This window comes from Micromys minutus (genome assembly GCF_963924665.1).
Source record: "Micromys minutus genome assembly, chromosome: 19".
Taxonomy (NCBI): Eukaryota; Metazoa; Chordata; class Mammalia; order Rodentia; family Muridae; genus Micromys; species Micromys minutus.
Window position 1 is genome coordinate 36,466,060 of NC_137954.1, and position 19,687 is coordinate 36,485,746.

Here is a 19,687-nt window from a genome sequence, read left to right on the forward strand (position 1 = left end):
AACTTGAGACTGAGCCATATGCTTGAGCAATCTGCCCCCCCCCCCCACACTTTAAGGAGATCAGCTTCTGAGAGGGAGGGATGCTTTCAGAACTCACTCTGTATCAGTGACTAAGGTGGTGTTGTCCTAAAGTGCATTACAAACCTTCAACTTCATTCCATGGAGTGGTGACAAGATTCTCAAGAGACCTTACAGCAGAAGCAGATCTTTGCAGCTTTACCATCTTTGTCAGCTCCTTCAAATCGTGCTATCTGATCCCGCAATTCCTGGCACCATGAAGAATATGAGTCATGGCAAAGGGACTTCCTCTTTGATTTATTCAAGCTTGCTTTGCAGTGTTTTATATGCTGTAATGCATTGATTGCTACTGGTGAATCAGAGGAAAGACTAATGGGCTACCATATAAGGTCTTATCCAGTAGAGAGGTCATGTGGGAGACCAGGGCATAAGGCACTCTCGGAGCTCAATGACAAACTAGGTGGGAAAGAAATGAGTGTCCAGCGCCTTATTTGGAAATTGTAGGGGAACTAGAGGTGAACTAGTATGCCCTAGGAAAAGAGAAGCCTGTCATAGAAATTTTTATCAGGCAAGAAAAGCAAAGCTTATGTTTCTGTGGGTGGAGGCAAAAGGGAAGAGCATTAGTGAAAGGCAGGCAGGAGGGAGATTTATTTTCAAATTATTAACTTAAGGGCACTGTGCCACCCAATGGCACTCAGAGTGGGAGGTAGCCTGGTGATAAGAAAATAAATAAACTTACACAGGCAGTGTGAAGAAGGGCCTCTGCTGTGGACCTCCGGAGAGATGGACACAGGACTGTGTGTGTCCCTTCGTGGACTCTCAGGGCTGCTGCTCCTGCTGTGTGCCCTGCCCTGGGCTGAAGGTGCAAAAGCACTGGTGGTTCCCATGGAAGGCAGCCACTGGCTGAGCATGAGGGATGTTGTGAGGGAGCTCCACGCCCGAGGTCACCAGACTGTGGTCCTGGCTCCAGAGGCGACTATGCACATGAAAGGAGAGGACTTCTTCACCCTCACAACCTATGCCTTTCCATATTCGAAGGAAGAATATCAGCAACAAATACTGAGTGACTCTAAGAAGGGCTTGGAAACAAAGCATTTTGTGAAGGCTTTTTTGGGAAACATAGCATCAGTGAAAAAGTTTTTAGATCTCTACTTGAATTCTTGTACAGCTCTATTGCACAACAAGACCCTGATCCAGCAACTAAACTCCAGCTCCTTCGATGTGGTCTTAACAGATCCCATTTTTCCCTGTGGGGCAGTACTGGCCAAGTATCTACAGATTCCTGCTGTGTTTTTTCTGCGTTCTGTTCCCTGTGGCTTAGACTATGAGGCCACACAATGTCCAAACCCTTCGTCTTATATTCCGAACCTGCTCACTCAGCTTTCTGACCACATGAGCTTCCTACAAAGGGTTAAGAACATGCTGTACCCTCTGACCTTGAAGTACATTTGCCATTTATCAATCACTCCCTATGAGAGCCTTGCCTCTGAGCTTTTGCAGAGGGAAGTGTCCTTAGTGGATGTTCTCAGCCATGCATCCGTGTGGCTGTTCCGAGGGGACTTTGTGTTCGACTACCCCAGGCCCATCATGCCCAACATGGTCTTCATTGGAGGCATAAACTGTGTCATCAAGAAGCCACTCTCTCAGGTCTGTATTCTTTTATCTCAAGAATTTTCCAGGAGAAATATTTTTTACTTTCAAATTTTTATTTCTTCAACTCATCTTTCCAAAGGTATCTCTCCTTTCCTGAGAGGCTTTAGTTAAATTAACCAATTGAGGTGTTCACCCATATTTTGGGTTTTCAGCGGCCACTGTCAGGACTAAAGGCTAAGGTGAGGGGGCTAGGACTGAGGATCTAGAGTCAGACTCAGGATTGCTCATGCATCCAGACATGGTTTTTCTGTTGGTGAGTATCCTGATTCTGGCCTAAGGAACCAGAAGGTGTGCTGCTTTCAGACTTTTTTCCTGAAGGTTAAGGGAATCCCCAAAGGCACTTGTTGTTTTGGCAGTTTTACATATTGCCCTTGGGAATGAAATGTGTGTGTGTTCATACAATGCCAGAGCACCCAAAACATCTAGAAGCAAGCTAATCAGTAGTTTATACGATCAAGTGGACCAGCCACATATCAAATGTTCAATAGTCTATGTGATCTCCAATGATAAAACAGAATTGTCTGTTTCAAATTTCGCATGTAGAAAACTTTTTACTTTATTATAGGGTAGAGGTAGAAAATGAGTTGTACATTTACTCCTGAGGGCACTGGATACTTCCCAATCTAGTCAGATTGTCACCATTGAAACTATACTAAAGCAGTTTAATGGAAATCTAAGGAAGTTAAAATGTATTTTAATGAGGAAACCTGTGAACTGGGTCTAGGGATACACAGGTCAGTGATCCTAGCACTTCCAAAGATGAGGCAGGATTGAGTCCAAGTCCATCAAGCCTACAGAATGAGAGCTGGAACCTAAATGATGAGAACCTGAGAGGGGAAGAGGGAAGGAAGAAGAGGGGAGAGAGCAGAGGGCAAAAGAAGAGATGAGGAAGATGAAGGTGAGTGGGGGAGAGAGAACTGATGAGAATGTGGAATTGGAAATTCTAGAAGCTGATATAGATAACTTCCTAAAATGAAGAAGGTACCTGTCCTTCCAGTTTGGAGGCTGTGACATAAATCAAAGGGAAAGTGATTACTTGAAAGCGGTAGTTTCATCCAAGTGCTTTCAGCCATTCGGACTACGCTGAAGCTGCATGTGAACCTCGTGCCAGTGTGACTTTTTAGATTCTTGGTTGTTTTAGGTAGACCAGGGCCTCCTAGTCTTCTGGGTTTTACAGTGTGTTGCTCTTTCTTGCCTGGTGCATTCTGGAAAATGTTCCCAGTAATACCATGAGGGAATCCTCTACAGTGTATGTGAATGCTGTTTTAAAAATTAGGTGATGTGTGCATGTGTATATGACTGTAGGTGCACATGCACCCAAGAACTTCAATTTCTGGTTGCTGGTTTGCTCCTTCCATCCTAGGTTCTAGGAATCAAAGTCAACTTGTCAGGCTTGTGTTGGAATATGCTCTTACATACAGATCCATTGGTGGATTCAAGAGGCACCAGAAATGACTTCTGACCACTATGACATATCTTTCCTAAAAGATGACTTTCTACAGGCATGTCTCCACAGGTGTTTTGAGACACAGCAATTTTTGAAGAAAGTTTCAAGCTTGACAATTCATTTAAAAAATGATTTTTATAGTTTGGCCTGGTGGCACATGCTGTGTATCCCCGCACTTAGGAAGCATAGTAGATTGCTGTGAGTTCCAGTTTAGCCAGGAATTTTACATTTATAGAACCACTAATCCAAGACAGGTGAATTCTTGTGTTTGCCCTCTGTTAAAACAAAACAGAGCTGAAGATCCACGATCTCTGAATAACCTTGCTATGCCAGGCTCTTTGCCTACCTAGGACTCTCTGCTGACAATCTTACCCACTGTGTAGTTTCAGATCCACTCATTATGTCCCACCTAGGGTGATGATTTCCACATTTAACCATCACAGAGCTGTTTTCCCCAAATCCTTGATACCTTCTGCCAGTTCAGATACAAACCCATACCAACAAACTATTCAGCGACTCTTCCTTTTTTATCTATGCATACGTGTCTGCATGGTGTATGTGTGTGCGCACATGTATGGAGGTCTAAGGCTGACATCAGGAATCACCCTCAATTACTCTTTCACTTCATCCAGGGTTTCTCTCTCTCTCAAAAAAGAAAAAAAACAACAACAAAAACAGAGCCAGCATGCTCTGAGGATCCCGGAGATCCCATATCTCTGCCTTCTGAGGATTATCTCACACACCAGACCTTTATTCAGGTTTCTGAGGATGCTTGCCTCGTAAGCACTGAAAGCCCTGGGCCATCTCCCAGACTTCAATGACTATCTTCATTAACTCCCTGGGCTGGAGAAAACATTGTTTGTTTCAAAGTCTGGTAGTTGGTCTGATTTGGGAACTTTCTAGATGCATTGCTTAGAAAGCAGCTACCCAAGAGTGACTATCTGATCAACATGATTTCTAAAGACCCTTGTGTGCCCTGGGGGATGGTATTGAATCTTGTGTTTCTGCTGTGTGTTGGACATATATCACTGCATGAGGTTACATTTTCAGGGTAGTAAGGGTATCCAACGTATTTTCATGTAGTCTAAGTTATGAAAATGTGCTTAGGTCCCATGACTTCTTGGGAGAGAATTACAAAGTATGGATCTTAAACCTATTCAGATCCATTTTGCTTCCGTGCCTTATGAAGTCTTCATAGATAACATTGAAGTGAGGAATATTCAGTGGCGTATTCTCTAAAGGCAACCATCTTCTTGCAAGGTCAATGAAGCATCCAATTGTGTTACAGAATGGATTCTTTTGCTTACATTAGTGTTTACATATATGTTATATATAACAAGGAGCCTGGATATCCTTCAAGAGGCACTTTTCACTTCCAGCATCTTCCACTGTTGTAGAACAAACTTAGGCACGAACCAGCCAAACGTTAAAACCTTGACAGATAAATGTAACCCTAAACCTTCAGAGAGAGCACGGTTCTGGCAACCCTCCTTTTTTGCCCAATAAAATGAATTTCAGACTTCTACAAAACATGGGAAGAATAAGTGTGATAAACACTAGCAAGTTCGCTGTAATTGGTTGCATCATAACAAGAATCTACTTAAGTCTACATTGTTCTGCTTAGGTGCTTTTAAAAGCTTAGTTTTAACCGTTCATTTAAACGGTGGTCAATTGTTCCTATATCGGCGAGATTCTAGGTAATCTAAAAGCCACTATTTTCTACTTATCTTAAACTAAAGACTCAGTATATGTACATCTTTCACCACAGTGTGGGGAAGTGGAGCTATACTCAAGGAAAGCTTTCTGGTTCGAATTTTCAAAAAAATGGACATTGTGTGGTTTAGGTGCTGTGAACAGTGTTTGCTAGCACTAGAACATAACGGTGGTCTGCCTCAGGATTAAGTTTAATAAGTACCAAAGGCATACAGATATTTACAACAGGCATCAAGACCAAGAGAGATCCTATCCCTGCTATCCCAACAATAACAAGAGGCACCGACATGAGCTACATATAATGTCTTGAATACAGTTGTTCTGAAAGTAGAGTTCCCTTGAAAACGCGTTTTAACAAAAAAGTCCTGATAGTCCTTACATCGCACTTTAAGCCTTTACTGAGTATCGATGCGAAGCAGCTGCTCTTTGCCATTAATTATCAAGGACTTTAACTCTCCATCTTCTTCCACTTCCACCCTTTCGTGGCCATTCTCAACGATTCTCTTGGTGGTGATTTTTTTGCCATTAATTATTTCGGTGGAGGTTGACACCGACTTGTAGTTGCCTGCCGCCCCACCGCCGCAGGACATGGAGAAAGAAGAAAGGCCTGAGTTTCCCGGAGAACCGAAGGATGTGAATCCAGTATCTAAGGAAGCGAAGCCACCCCCAAACCCTGGGAATTCAGTAAAGGAGGCAGAGAAGGGTACGGCCCCTCGGCTTCTGCTTCCCCGGGTGCTCCTCCGATCCCCAAAAAAGTTCTCAAGCGGGTCTCCGAAGAAGTCGAAGGAGAAAGGGTCGTGGCCCCCGAAGAACTCCCTGAAGACCTCGGCGGGGTCTCGGAAGGAGAAGACATACTGGAAGGCGTCGTGGAACGGGCTGCCCGCCGCGCCGCCTCCGCCCACCTCGCCCACCTCACCGCAGCGGTCGTACACCTCGCGCTTGCGGGCGTCCGATAAAACCTCGTAGGCCTGCGCCACCTGCTTGAACCGCCTCTCGGCCTCCTCCTTGTGCTCGGGGTTCTTGTCCGGGTGCCACTTGAGCGCAAGCTTGCGGTACGCCTTGCGGATGGCCTCAGCCGAGGCCTGCCGCGGCACGCCGAGCACCTCGTAGTAGTCCACCATGGCGGCTGGCCGGCCCGCGGCCTCGGCGCTGGAGCGCTGGTGGCAGCTGCTGAACGCCCGCCTACCGGCCGGCGCCTCACACCATTGTGACGTAGACGTCTCTTATTGGCAGAGGCGGGTGGCGCCTCAGCCTATCAGAATGGAGGGTTCCAGGGGTTGGCTCTGCTCCTAATGATGTTCAGTGATGATTACTGAGGCTTAGAGATAGGACTGAGTCTAGCAAGCATCGTTGCTGCGTGATTGGGTTGTCCTATGGTAGGAAGACAAAGGATGACTTAGGGGGAGAGAGGCTTTGACTCTGGCTGCCATAGAAAATACTATTTCATCCTTTGCTCCTCCTCTCCCTCTTCCTTTCTGTCCCCCCTCTTTCTTTTCCTCCTCTCTACCTCTCCTTTTTCTCACTCTTTTCTTTTCCCCCTTCTCCTGATGCTGCTTGCCCTTCTCTTCTCAGCTGTGTAGCTCAGGCTGGCCTCGATCTTGCAGTAATGCCCTGATGCCTCAGCATCCTGCATTGTGGGTTTACAAGTGTGCCGCACAGAGCTAGCTTTTTAAAATGGATTTTCGTTTATATGATTCTCCATCCCATTTAAGTCACAGGAGAAAGTAAAGCAATGAAAAACATGTCTATTAGCTGCACACTAGTATAAATCATGTTCTTATTAGAAAATTAAAAACTCCGAAGGGTAATGTATGTTTATGTTCTTCCAATCACTCCAGCCTCGGGCTTTGTAGAGCTGGATTTATCTGTTTCTGCATTCAGTCTACTGTGATTTCATACATGCTTGTGAGAAAATGAGATCTTTTAAATGCTAGTATTTTTGTTGATGGAAAGAGTTCAACTTTGTCAAATTCCTCTGAAAGATCCCTGGGGATCTTCAGGGTTCCCTAGTGAGTACTTGGAGAGCCATTGTTTTCCTGAACAAAAATGATTGGAACTTGTGGCTGTTTTTGAAGCACTAAAGGTGAAATGTTCTTGTTGTCACTAATACTGTTATAGTGTGACTCTAGCCTTCCTTCCACCTTTGCTTGACACTTTTTATCTCCACTTTCTTGTGAGTTTTTTTTTAACTGCATTACCTTATTTGATCAGAGGTGAGGCAACATGCATCTATAAAAGTTGCTTAGTTCTAAAGGCAAATGTTTAACCAGTGAACTTTTAAAGATTCTATCACAAAAGGTTTCAGGTCTAACCAAAAGTTCTAGTGTTCCAGAACTGTCATTTGAGTTTATGTCACACCCAGTGACTGAACTTGAACCTCTAGGCTTGACACTTGGTAAACACGAAATAAACAGTAATAGAATCCAGATTAGGAGGAAAGGGCAGATGGGTTTGACTAATCAGGAGAGCTAGAGAGGAGGGATAAGTTTTGAAAAGTGACCCAGGGTCTAAGAGAGAACAAGGCTAAAGGATTTGAGTTTTCTTGTGGGCCTATGAAGCTGTTACAAAGTGCCAGAAGCAGTGGTGGTGTGCCGGATACTGATAGAGTGAGCTGGTGGGAAAGCCTGGGGGCTGAAGCTCTGAGGTAAGAGCACTGGAGCCGAAAGAGTGAATGCCTTGGCTTAGGTATTGGGCCTATAGTAAGAGTAGATGGAGTTTGTAAAAAACAGTTACTGAAAGCACAGCTCTGAACTGACACCAAGGTTCAAACCCTACCTATGAGGGTTTCCATCTAGTCTAGATTTAGCACATAGGCAGCTGTGGGAACTTCTAGATGATGAAAGACAGGACCAAGAAAAATGCTGCAGATTTAACAAAACAAAACAAAAACAAAACCAAAAAAACCCACCTTTATCCCCTCTAAGGGTCCTTAGGTGATCCTCAGGAGGGCAGAGAGCTTATGTGTTTGCTTATCCCATCAAAGGAACTAGGTGTCCCATAGATGGAAATATTAACTTCGGGTTCCATCTTAAAAAAAGAAATCTCCCTATGGGACTTTTCAAAGACACCCCATTCTTCAAGAGCTTCCAAAGCAAGACTGCCTTGATGCTCTACTCTGTGTTTCCCCAGCCACCAGAGGCATATCTTGTGGTGCCCTGTGATTGGTTTAAGTGTTTCTCTGACCCCTGGATCCATCCTTATGGGCAGTGTCCATTGGTTATTTGAGTTTTGGTTCTGGAACTTAGCATGGCAACCAGCACGGTAGAGTTCATATGTTTCATACATGTTGGTAAAGAAAGGGATTAGCTTTAAAGTTGAAAAGGATTAGATCTGCTCATGTTCCAGGGCAGACCTGTCATTGGATTGTTTGGTTCTCCTTGTTGGTCATAAGAGATGTAGATTGCCTTGCATTTTGACTAGTGAATAGTATTCCATGGCCAGATATAGGGTTTGGCCCCAACCATTCAAGTCCACAGTAGCTGCAAGAGGCTCTGAGGTAGCACATTGTTTTGCCTGTGACCCTGGGTTCTATCTCCAGTACCGTATAAATTAAAAAGTTCAAGGTTCTGAATGATGACAGGAACACAGAGTCATAAAGGCGTTATAATGTTTGCAGGCTCTTTGCCCCACATAAGGTGTAGGTGAGTTCTAACAAAACGGGGTGTGCAAGGATTACTGATTTTTAATTTGTTTCTCCTTGGTGTTCTCAGCACAGCCACATGTAGGCAGGACTAGTACCATGATCAATACTGGAATCAGGACTTCCTTTCTAGGGACTGTATAGAACAGAAGTGGATCCCCAGAAAGAATACAGGCTGGGTTTTGCCCACACTTTGATTATTCACTTTGGGAGGCATTTCCATCCAGCAGTTCTCTCCCTAGTCTCCCAGAGCCTGCCTAGTGAGTGCTGTTTGAACACCTTCTTAGGCTCAAAGTCCTCTCTTCTGCCCTTTCTTCCATTCAACATGGTGGGGTCGTGATCTTAGGTTCACAGCTTCCCATTCAGTTTTTAACTAGGTGAAATGTCCACTAGGGTCTTGTCTGGGTTATGCTGGAGGCTGAAAATTAAGAGTTCAGGCTTTGGGCACCAACATCCAGGACCTATGTCTCAGCTCTGTCAAGGACTCTGGTAAATGTCTTTGCTTTTGTCAGCCTCAGTATGTTTATAAATGAGGGACATACCATCTGCTTCTACAGGACAGTGCTATGGGATAAGATGTGTTGCAGAGGGTTCAGCTTGACAACACTTAACACATAACACACACCTGACGTTGTCGCCTTCAATTCAATCATCAGAATTTCCTCTAGGCCTCACATAAACGTCATGAGCACAAATGTACTAGTGGTGCCTATCTAGTTTGATTTTCTGTTTAGAATATATATTTTTTTCACAGTCTCTAGGAGGGAACTCTTGGAGAAGACTTCTGTCAATAGACCCATGTGACTTTGCCTTCTTGTCATTTTCTACCCCAGCCTGGTCCCATTCATTTGCATCCTCAAAGGGTCAGATCTATCAGTTTGAGCTGAGAGTGTCTCTTTTGATAGCCAAGTCCTGGAAAGGCAGGGCGTTCCTCTGTGCTGGTCTCAGCTGCCATCTTGAAACCCAGCCCTGTACTAGAGTCATGCAGGACCAAGTGAAAACTGTGACAGAGACTGAGTAAAGTTCTCTGTAAGCATAAGAACCTGAGTTTAAGCCCCAGAAACCACATGAAATTCTGGAAACAGTTGGGCATGCAGGGAATCCCAACACTGGGGAGCTAGGGAAAGGGAGGTAGGTTTCTTAGCTCTGCAGCCTTCCTGTATTTAGCTTAACTGGTAGGCTCCACTCCAGTGAAAGAGCCTGTCTCAAACACAAAATGCATAGCTTCTGAGAAATAACACCCAAGCCTACACCACACACACACACACACACACACACACACACACACACACACCACTTTTTTTAAATGCTGAAAGTGATTAAGAGGAGCCCCGAGCTTCCAAAAGTGACGTTTCAACACAGTACTCCTTTTTTTTTCCAAAAGACTTTCTGAGTAACTGTCAGTATTATTCTTGGGACAGTGTTATGCCTTGGCACTTTATGGTCCCTTTTCCCTCTTGTTAACCGTTTCTGACCTACAAAAATGCAAATTTCATGAGTCCAAAATGGCCAGAGATGGCGGGGCTCACTATATTCACTCAAAAATGTGATTTGAGGAAGGAAAAGCAGTCAGTTCAACTGCTGCTATTTTTTTAAGGACCTCAGCAAAGCTCCACCCACTTTGCCATGGAAAACAAGTGTTCTGTGCTCTTGGCCAATGAAGTTGGCAGCTTTAGTCATGGGGCGCAATCAAACATTAACTGGTTCTACAAATCTCCTCTCATGAGTCATGAGTAGACCTCTGGCAGCAGCCGCAGAGAGGTACGATGGCTGCGGTGTGCCGGAGCTCACTTCTGCTTCTGGTTCTTCCATGCCTCCTGCTGTGTGTGTTTGGTCCTTCTGTGTCCCATGCCCGGAAGCTGTTAGTGTTCCCTATAGAGGGCAGCCACTGGCTGAGTATGCTCGGAGTTCTTCAGCAGCTCCAGCAGAAGGGGCACGAAATAGTGGTCATAGCACCGGAAGCTTCAGTACACATAAAAGAAGGATCATCTTACACTATGAGGAAGTTCCCGGTGCCGTTCCAAAAGGAAAACCTGACAGCTTCTTTTGTGGAACTTGGGCTGAGTGTCTTTGATCAAGATCCCTTTCTGCTGCGTTTGATCAAAACATACAAGAAAGTCAAAAGGGACTCCAGTATGCACCTGTCTGGATGTTCCCACCTACTGCACAATGCAGAATTTATGGCCTTTCTGGAAGAAAGCCACTTTGATGTTCTGCTGACAGACCCTTTCCTTCCATGTGGCTCCATTTTGGCCCAGTACCTGGCTCTGCCTGCTGTGTACTTCTTAAATGCATTGCCATGCAACCTGGATTCAAAAGCAACCCAATGCCCTGCTCCACTGTCCTACGTGCCTAGGAGTTTGTCTTTCAACACAGATCACATGAACTTCCTGCAGCGGGTGAAGAACGTGCTCATTGCTTTGTTAGAGAACGTTCTGTGCAATGTGGTTTATTCCCCCTACGTGTCACTTGCGACTGAAATCTTACAGAAAGAGATGACGGTCACGGACCTTCTGAGTCCTGCGTCTATCTGGCTGATGAGAAGTGACTTTGTCAAAGATTACTCCAGGCCCATCATGCCCAACATGGTTTTTATTGGTGGGATAAACTGCCTTCAGAAAAAATCCCTATCCGAGGTGTGTATTTAAATGGGGCCTTTCCATGCCTGTGTTCTTTGGGAGAAAAGAAGTTTCCATAGGTATGTGCTGAACGCTGTGAGCTTGTTGGGATGGTTTCAAGTGCTCTCTTTTGTTAATTTCTATCCCTTAAGTCTCACAGTCTTGAATTTGTCTGTCCTTGGCATAGTTTTCTGACTTACTTCTTCATATACAATGTTCTGGAAAAACATATCTTGGGGGTTTTATTGTGGGGAATTCAATTTAATGCAACACAGAAGAACCATTGTGTTTGGGACACTTCTCAGAGGACAGAGCTGTGAAGAATCCTTTTGATTAGAACTTGTGTTCTTGATTCAGGCACTAGTAACGCAACTCTGATGCAATTGCTCTTTAGCCCTTTTGGATCCTGGCAGGAGTCAGTACCTTTATTGTCCTTGTTATTTTTCTAATGTCTAGTAGATATTCTAACAGGAATCTAGATATGGAAGGCTTCCTTTCCTTCCAGTAAGGCAAGGTGCCATCCCTGTGTATGAGCGAGAGACGGCCTTGGTGAAAGACAGCAAGTCATATTCAGGATCATAGTCTTATCTGTTGATTCTGAAGTTAATGGCTAATAAGAGACTGGGGAGGCCAGAAATAGAAAGATACTGACAGAAGAGACCAATCATAGAGGCAGGCAAGCTTGTGCTTGGCTTAAGGGAAAGGCTTCTGACAGGTAGCCTAAATGGATTCTGGGAAAGCAAAAGATGTTTTGTTCAGAGCTCAGATCCAACTATACAGCTTTTAGTAGAATGTAAGAAATATGTAAGGGTCTTGTCAGCTGGAGGGAAGTATCCCTAGAGAGGTCTTTCTTTTGGAGCATGTGTTGTGTTTAGAAAAAAACAAGTCAGAGATCAAAGATTATTTGCCGTTAACACGTTGCTTCACTGTTTGGCTACCCCAAGGACTGCGATGTTGTGGCAACGTTTAGGGCACCTTGTGCTAAGTAAAGGGAGTCACCTTTGTTGAATCCACAAAAGCTGATGCATGGTCATTGTTTAACCTGCCTCTGTTGCTTACTCTATTGGCCTCTGTACACAAACTTGTGTGCCAGTTAAGCTTTAGTTAAATCCTGCTTTGTGACTGTGGATGTTAATGACCTTACAGATCTTATTTTGTGCCAGTGACACACTACTGGCTGCTGAGTAGGCGTGGGAGGCCATGCTGGAGGGAAAACCAGACTAATCTCTTTCCAGATAGGATTACATGTATCTTGAAGGAGCAAAGATTCTAGAATGTAGGTGAGCTATGTGCTATCTGGAAGTAGCAGGAAAGCAAAGGGCACCAGGATATGAGCTGCCTGCCACCAGGAAAGAAGTGCCTGGGAATGCGACTCTAGAGAAGAAAGGCTTTGGGGAACCAACTCCAATATGCTCTTAAACAGATCACAATCCAGGGCCATGGCAGAAAAACCTGGCCTGGCCTCTGACTCTTTAGATGGGCTCAGTGGGTGAGACCAAGGTGCTACTGCTGTGATAATCTGGGGGAGGGAGGCTGCAAGAGCCTGGACCTCAGGTGGGTGGAAGAGAGGGCTGTTCCTCTGGGAAGGTTTCTCAGGGCATGGGATGCTCATGTTTTCAGGACAGAGTTTGGTAGAAGTCTCTCTGTATCTTACATGTAGGGGGATCAGGACATGTTTTGCCCAGAAAAATTTAGATTTTAGTAATAAAGGTACCAGGTTCCAGGCAGCTCCTTAGCTGTGGGCAGCCTGTCATGTCATGCTAATGTTCTTCATGTTCTTTGGAAACAGCTGAAGTCATCTGAGAGACCCTTGGTGGTTAATTAGCTTATTAATAATGTAAATGGCTGCCATGTCACTTAGAGCCTGTTTCCTGTATGGGGCTACAGGTAGGAACAATTATATGGACCTGTGGCATGTTCATGGATGCACGTTCAGGTGTACGCACACTCATGTATGTGCCTGTGCTTCTCTTGTGGGAAGCCAGCAGCACATCACCTGGATTCTGCATCTCCAGGGAACCTCACAGATAACCTATAAGCAAGAAATGCTCCTCATTTGACAGGGGACAAGGAGACAGTTGCCATGATGATTTTTGTCTATCACACACACCCCTTCACTGACTTCCATATGAGGAAAGTAACTTATAACCTAATGTACTCAGTTCCCAAGGGATGTGAGGACCAAGAGATGAATCAGAAATGTCTTTTTCTGCTCTAGGAATTTGAAGCCTATGTCAATGCCTCTGGAGAGCACGGCATTGTGGTTTTCTCTTTGGGATCCATGGTCTCGGAGATTCCAGAGAAGAAAGCCATGGAGATCGCTGAGGCTTTGGGCAGAATTCCTCAGACGGTAAGATAGTGCATGATTGCTTTGTATCTGTTTTCACGAGAGGTCTAACTCCAGAGTTAGGAGTCTAAATGCAGAAATTTGGGGTCTGGAAATCCTATGTCATTCTGCAATGCTGTTACTAGTGTTATTATTAATATTATCAATAGCACTCATATTTTATTATTATTATATTTTGCAGTTTAATTCAGATACTTCTACACCATGTTCTGTCTCACATAAATTTCTCCTTTTCTCTGGGAAACTCCAAAGTATTAGGGAGAGACTGGTTAAAAATAAGAATGATACTGTTTTGTTTTGTTTTTTAAACCAAAGGAGAATGTTTTCCCCCACAAGATTTAGTTTTTGTTTGCTCTTGCTTGGTTAGCTCTGCATTCACTTGCTTACTTTAGAAAGTTTCCCTTTGCAGTGCAGAAAAGTGAAGAGTTTCCCATGCCTGGCTTGGTGGCTTCTCCCACTCAAGTCACCAGGCTTCAGCATCAAGACACAGTGATACCTGAGCTCCAGGGCTTCCTATGTGACAGGCCTCGAACCACGCAGAGGCCATGGGTGTTCTTTCCATTTCTAGCCAGTATCGCAGACTTTTAAAAAATCACATTGTGTTCTTGTATTAAACCTTGTGTTTTGTGTCCCTGCAAGGTCCTGTGGCGCTACACTGGACCTAGACCATCGAATCTTGCAAAGAACACAATTCTTGTCAAATGGCTACCCCAAAATGATCTGCTTGGTATGTTGGGGGCATCAGACATGGAGGTCAAACCAGGGTTAAATTGAGAAAATGACAAGCATGGGTGTTTTAAATGATTGCTCAGCTTGATTGTGGCCCATACATATAGCATGTGTCACTCCCTTCCCCTCCCCCACCTGAGTTTCTACAGTGGTCACGTGTAGATAACAGTCCCTGGGTTATTCTTAGAATCCAGACATTGTAAGGCTGGCGAGCTCAGCATCCCTGTCTGTTGTGCTTCTCAGCTCATCCGAAGGCGCAGGCGTTCATCACACACTCCGGTTCCCATGGTATTTATGAAGGAATATGCAATGGGGTTCCGATGGTGATGATGCCCTTGTTTGGAGATCAGATGGACAACGCCAAGCGCATGGAAACTCGGGGAGCTGGGGTGACCCTGAATGTCCTTGAAATGACTGCTGATGATTTGGAAAATGCTCTTAAAACTGTCATCAATAACAAGAGGTGAGTAATAGAAAAGAAAAAATAAACAAAACCAAAAAACCCTACTTGGATTCATACCTACATTTACAAACAACACAACAACAAATACATAAAAATCTATATTTATATAAGCTAATGAGGGAGTTATTCCTACCTATAAAAATGACTTTATATTTTATCATAGAATTTGTTTGAAAACTTTTATTTTCCCTAGATTTTAAATCTTCAATTAAAAATAGTATCAGCATAATAGGCATCTCATCTCTAAGATCCTGCAAAGAGAGAAATGTCCCACCAAAAGATGTGTAGGGGTGGCACTGGGGAGATGCAGTGCTTTGTGGGTAAGAGCTCTTACTGTGCAGGACCGAGGACTGAGTTCAACCTCCACCATTTATAGGGAATGCCAGGACTCAGCACAGTGGAAGGTGGAGGCAGGAGAATTGCTGGGGCTTGCTAGCCACCTGCCTAGATCCAGATCCCATGAGAGACTGTCTCAAAGAAATAAGGCAAAGTACCACAGAGGAGGAGAACATTGTCTTACAGCCTTTGAGCGAATGCACAGACACACATTCACACAGACACAGATGTGTGAGCACACATGCACGCTCGCACACACACACACACACACACACACACACACACATACACAAGCACACACCATGAGATCACTTTGTCTCTACTTGAACTTTAATATGTTACTGTCAAGGTTACTCAAACTATTTTGTTGAAACGCCATGGGAAGACTAGCATAGTGACAGACATTTGTAATCTCAGCACTTTGGTGACCGGAGGATTGCTACAAGATCAAGAAGAGTTCAAGGCTAAATAGTCAAGATTCTATCTTAAGACAAAGCCAGCCAACCAAATACAAACAAACAACAGCAAAAACCCCAGACAATTTAAATGGTAGGGAGGTAGAACCATGGCTCAGCAGTTAAGGAAGCACTTGCTGCTCTTCCATACAACCTTACATTGTTTCCCAGCTCTAGGGGAATCCTGTGCCCCCTTCTGGTCTCCATGGGCACTACACTCATGTGTGTGCGCACACACAGAGACACAAATGCATTAACACAATAAAAATAAAATCTTAAAAGCAATACCACAAAAGTTTAGGAGAAGTAGTGGCCAGTGGTGGATTTAACCCAGTAATGGTGTGCGGCACGTGTGTCATACTCATGAGAACATGGATGTAGAAGAGTTTCAGGCACATGCCTTAGCCAGTTCTCTGTTGCAATAACAGAATACCCAGAATGCCATGACTTATGATGGTTTAAAGTTCACTTGGCCCACAGTTCTAGAAGTTGTTGGGAAGTCTCCACTGGGGAAGCTGCATCTAAGGGCCTCATGCTGCCTCCCCACATGGTAGAAACCTGGAGGTTCAAAGAATGTGTATATGCAAGAGACAGAACAAAAAATGACACCCTTGCTTGACCACAGCCTGCTCTCACACTGACAGGTTCCAGCTCTACAAAAAAGGCCACCATCTCTCTTAATGGCTTCTCACCTCCCCAAGGTTTCTCCCCCTGTCTGTACCTTCACACTGGTGACCAAAGTTCTCACACAATAGCTTATGGGCAACACATGCCCACCAACCACATTTCTCTTTCATTTGTACTTGATTCCTCTTCATCTTCATTTTAACTTAAGGAAGGAATAACATAATTTCCTACAAAGAAATTACTAAAAAGCAAATAATAATGATACTAATACTAAGTGTGTGTGGGAAGTCTCCTTTTCTGGTCATATTAGAAACACACTTCTCTTCTTAACTAGAGTCAAGCCTGAGGGGATGCTATCTGATAACATGGGTGTTCCGGGCACTAACAATTGCCTTGTGTTCAGCTACAAGGAGAACATCATGCGGCTCTCGAGCCTTCACAAGGACCGTCCTATCGAGCCTCTGGACCTGGCTGTGTTCTGGGTGGAGTATGTGATGAGGCACAAGGGGGCGCCACACCTGCGCCCAGCCGCCCACGACCTCACCTGGTATCAGTACCACTCCTTGGATGTGATTGGCTTCCTCCTGGCCATTGTGTTGACAGTGGTCTTCATTGTCTTTAAATGTTGTGCCTATGGCTGCCGGAAATGCTTTGGGGGAAAGGGGCGAGTGAAGAAATCACACAAATCCAAGACCCATTGAGAAGTGGCAGGAAGAGAAGGAGAAGTATTAGTCTATTATCCAATCAGTCGTAACCTGGAAACAAGTGTTAAGTCCATGATGCTTTTATCAGGGAAATAATTCACCATACATTATACACCCAGGACATTTTTTTTTAAAAATTAAAAACAATCTAATTTCTGGCCACACCCATCAGGGGAGGTACTGGAATGTGTAATCTGCTTCTCCAGTATCTTCATTCAGTCTGCACAACACTTGCCCTCTGCTGGTAACTTACAGAAAGCTTGGCACTCTGCCTTCAGTGACAGCCCCACAGGCTCCCTTGCTCCTGTCAGCTGATGGCTTCCTCCCCTGGATTCTCAGACTGTTGTGGCCTTCCCACTGTTAGTTATTCCTTACTGTGCTCATGCATTGTGGGTGGCATGGCCTTAGTAGCTTTGGGAGAGAAGATGAGGCTGTGACACTGGTGGCCCTGTGTTTGAGATAATAGTCATCACTTACCTCTGAATTTGATGAAAACCAAAGTGTATTCTAAGGAAAGTACATCTTCTGTTGTGTTCCCAAACCAAGAATGTGTTAATAAATTCATATAAATTGTATTGCTTTTTTCCATTGGTGTTGTATTTATTTGTTGTCAAAGTATATCCTCTGGTTGTAAAAGCACTACAGGATCACGATACAGAACTTGAAAACTGGAACAGATTCACTAATTCATACATATACACACACTCTGGGGGTGTTTCTTTGAAGGAGATGTTGGGATACAGGCACCTTCTCTCTTTGTTTCCTTACTGTCATAAAACAAGAAGCTTCTGGGACAGTCTCTCTGAGTGGTCTCCTATCTTGCACAGGTCCTAAAGCAAATAGCCAGTCACATGACCAGGGATGGAAACTTCTATAGCTAGCCCAAAATAAACCTTTGCTCATGAGTTGCTATATGTCAGGGATTTGTTACAGCAACATAAGGCTTATTAACATGTCAATTGTTTTGTGAGGCTCAGTTCAGTGAGGGTAGCAGAAGGTGGCATGTCAAACATGAACCAACCATGAATTATATCTTGAACCAGGAACAGGGAGCTAGAGTCTGGGCTATCACAATCCTCTTTGAGGACAATCTCTAATGACCTAAGGACATTCTAATAGGCCCTACTTGGGAAAAGGTTTCCCTGCGTCTCAATAGCACACTCTGGAGACCAAGCTTTTAGCACATGGCTCTTTTGAGGCATTTCAGATTCAAGCTATATATTCTGACCAAAAGTTCCAAAAGTTCATGTCCATTTCACAGTTAAAAAGGGGATTGATGCTAGGCCTTAAGGCGAGCAGATCTCTGAGTACAAAGGCCAGCGTGGTCCACATTGCAAATTTCAAAACATCCAGGGCTACACGGAGAAACCCTGTCTCGAAAATCAAAACTAACAAACAATAACGGATTAGTTCTATGCCTAAAGCCAGTCCCCACATCAACTTTACTAGCAATAGAACTCAAGTTCAAGGTCTCATCAAGACTCAGGGAAGTTGTGAGCCTCTGTAAAAAGAAACAACCAGAAAAACTAATACTATAACAAAACCCAAAACTAAATCACATACAAAATTAGTAGAGACCAGACATCATGTAAACATTCCCTATTCTGAAATGGAGTCATGGAGAAACAAAAAGAAGAGACATCATCCCCTAAACAAGAAAAGGGGAGACATCAAACACCAAAGATCTTGGTCTGGTGCCAAGGACAGACACACTATGGTGGGATGCAGGCTCCCAAAGAGCATGGCCATTCCCACTTCTGTGGCTTCAGAGGTTCCATCCTACATGCAACCTTTCAAACTGATTTTCACACTTCCTGGGCCCTTCCCTCACATATGTGGCAGGTTGAGGGCATCTCTTCTGTCCTTGGGTCTTTATTATAGCTTTGGCTTTTCTCCCTCAGCTTTACTACTTAACACTGCACTGGGTTTGCCAATCCAGTTAGACAGCTCTGCCTGGCCTCCCAGGCTTTGAGATCTGGTGGAAGCCTTCATGACCATATAACTTATAATTTGCATATCTATAAAACCACCATCCAATGGATGATATTTGGGTCTTTTGCAGTAAATATGGAATGAAGGTTGGCTGGGTGCAGAGAAGTGAAACACGGGTAGCCATGGGAACATAAAGTACCTTCGATCTCCAGGAACCACTGGAGAAGCTTTGAAACAGATTTTGTCTTGAGCTTGCACAAGTCTTGTGCATGGTGTCTTAACTGCTTTGAATTCATATGTGAAACTGCCCTGATGTATCCAGGAAACATTTTTTTCTTGTATTCATCCATTGCCTCTGACTCCTACAATCTTTCTGTTTCCTACTTCCACAAACCATCTGAGTCTTGGAAGGAGGGTGTAGGATGTACATATCATCTTCAAGGCTGATGGTTCTCAAGTCACTTATTCTCTGCATCTTGATCAGTTGTAGGTCTTTATTGTCAATCATCAGCTACTACAAAAAGCAGTTTCTCTGATGAGGGTTGAGAGATCCACTAATCTACGGGTAGAACAATGCATCATTAGGAACAAGTTTAATCTGATGGCCATCTAGTAGAGTAGCAGTTGTAATGCCAACTATAAATTTCAGCTTACGGAGTGTGCCTTAATTTCATTCATAAAGTATTTAGTTGCTTCTATGACGTTCATGCCACTACTGTACCAGTGAGCATGTCTTGCCTGGCCAGTCAATATTGCGGCTCACTGTGTTTATGACTGGGGTAGGATTGGCGATTGTTTTCTCTGGTAGTATACATAGCACCTTCCATCACTATGAAAATTAGCCAGAAAAAATAGAGCTTCTGGAAGAGTACCATTTTGAGTCATTTGTGTTTTGGGACTCAACTTGTAATGTTTTCAGCGATAGTGCCTTACCATCAAATTCTGGAAGGTAATCATGAATGTTGACAGTAGCCTTGTAATACTGGGGGAGTCCAGAAGAATCCC

General features: G+C 44.1%; 2 protein-coding genes across 8 annotated transcripts in view; one reads left to right on the top strand and one right to left on the bottom strand.

The window, feature by feature from the left end:
* The window catches only part of LOC308433356 (UDP-glucuronosyltransferase 1A6), a gene marked incomplete at its 5' end in the record, with an annotated part of 76,645 nt that extends 59,362 nt beyond the window's left edge, over nt 1-17,283 (top strand). For 4 of the 7 annotated variants that reach the window (XM_080933381.1, XM_080933383.1, XM_080933380.1 and 1 more), the window contains 4 exons: nt 13,308-13,439; nt 14,076-14,163; nt 14,409-14,628; nt 16,450-17,283. In XM_080933381.1, the coding sequence (XP_080789507.1) occupies nt 13,308-13,439; nt 14,076-14,163; nt 14,409-14,628; nt 16,450-16,747 (738 nt within the window). In that variant the 3' untranslated portion in view covers nt 16,748-17,283. Of the gene's footprint in view, nt 1-801; nt 1,666-10,237; nt 11,108-13,307; nt 13,440-14,075; nt 14,164-14,408; nt 14,629-16,449 lie in introns of those variants that run through there. The other 3 variants (XM_080933385.1, XM_080933382.1, XM_080933379.1) reach the window with 3 other exon arrangements.
* LOC308433032 (dnaJ homolog subfamily B member 3) lies at nt 5,227-5,952 on the bottom strand (the record flags this gene model as incomplete). Its single annotated transcript, XM_080932902.1, has 1 exon — nt 5,227-5,952. The coding sequence occupies one exon, from the start codon at nt 5,950-5,952 to the stop codon at nt 5,227-5,229; it is 726 nt and encodes a 241-aa protein (XP_080789028.1).
* Nucleotides 17,284-19,687: the final 2,404 nt, after the last annotated feature.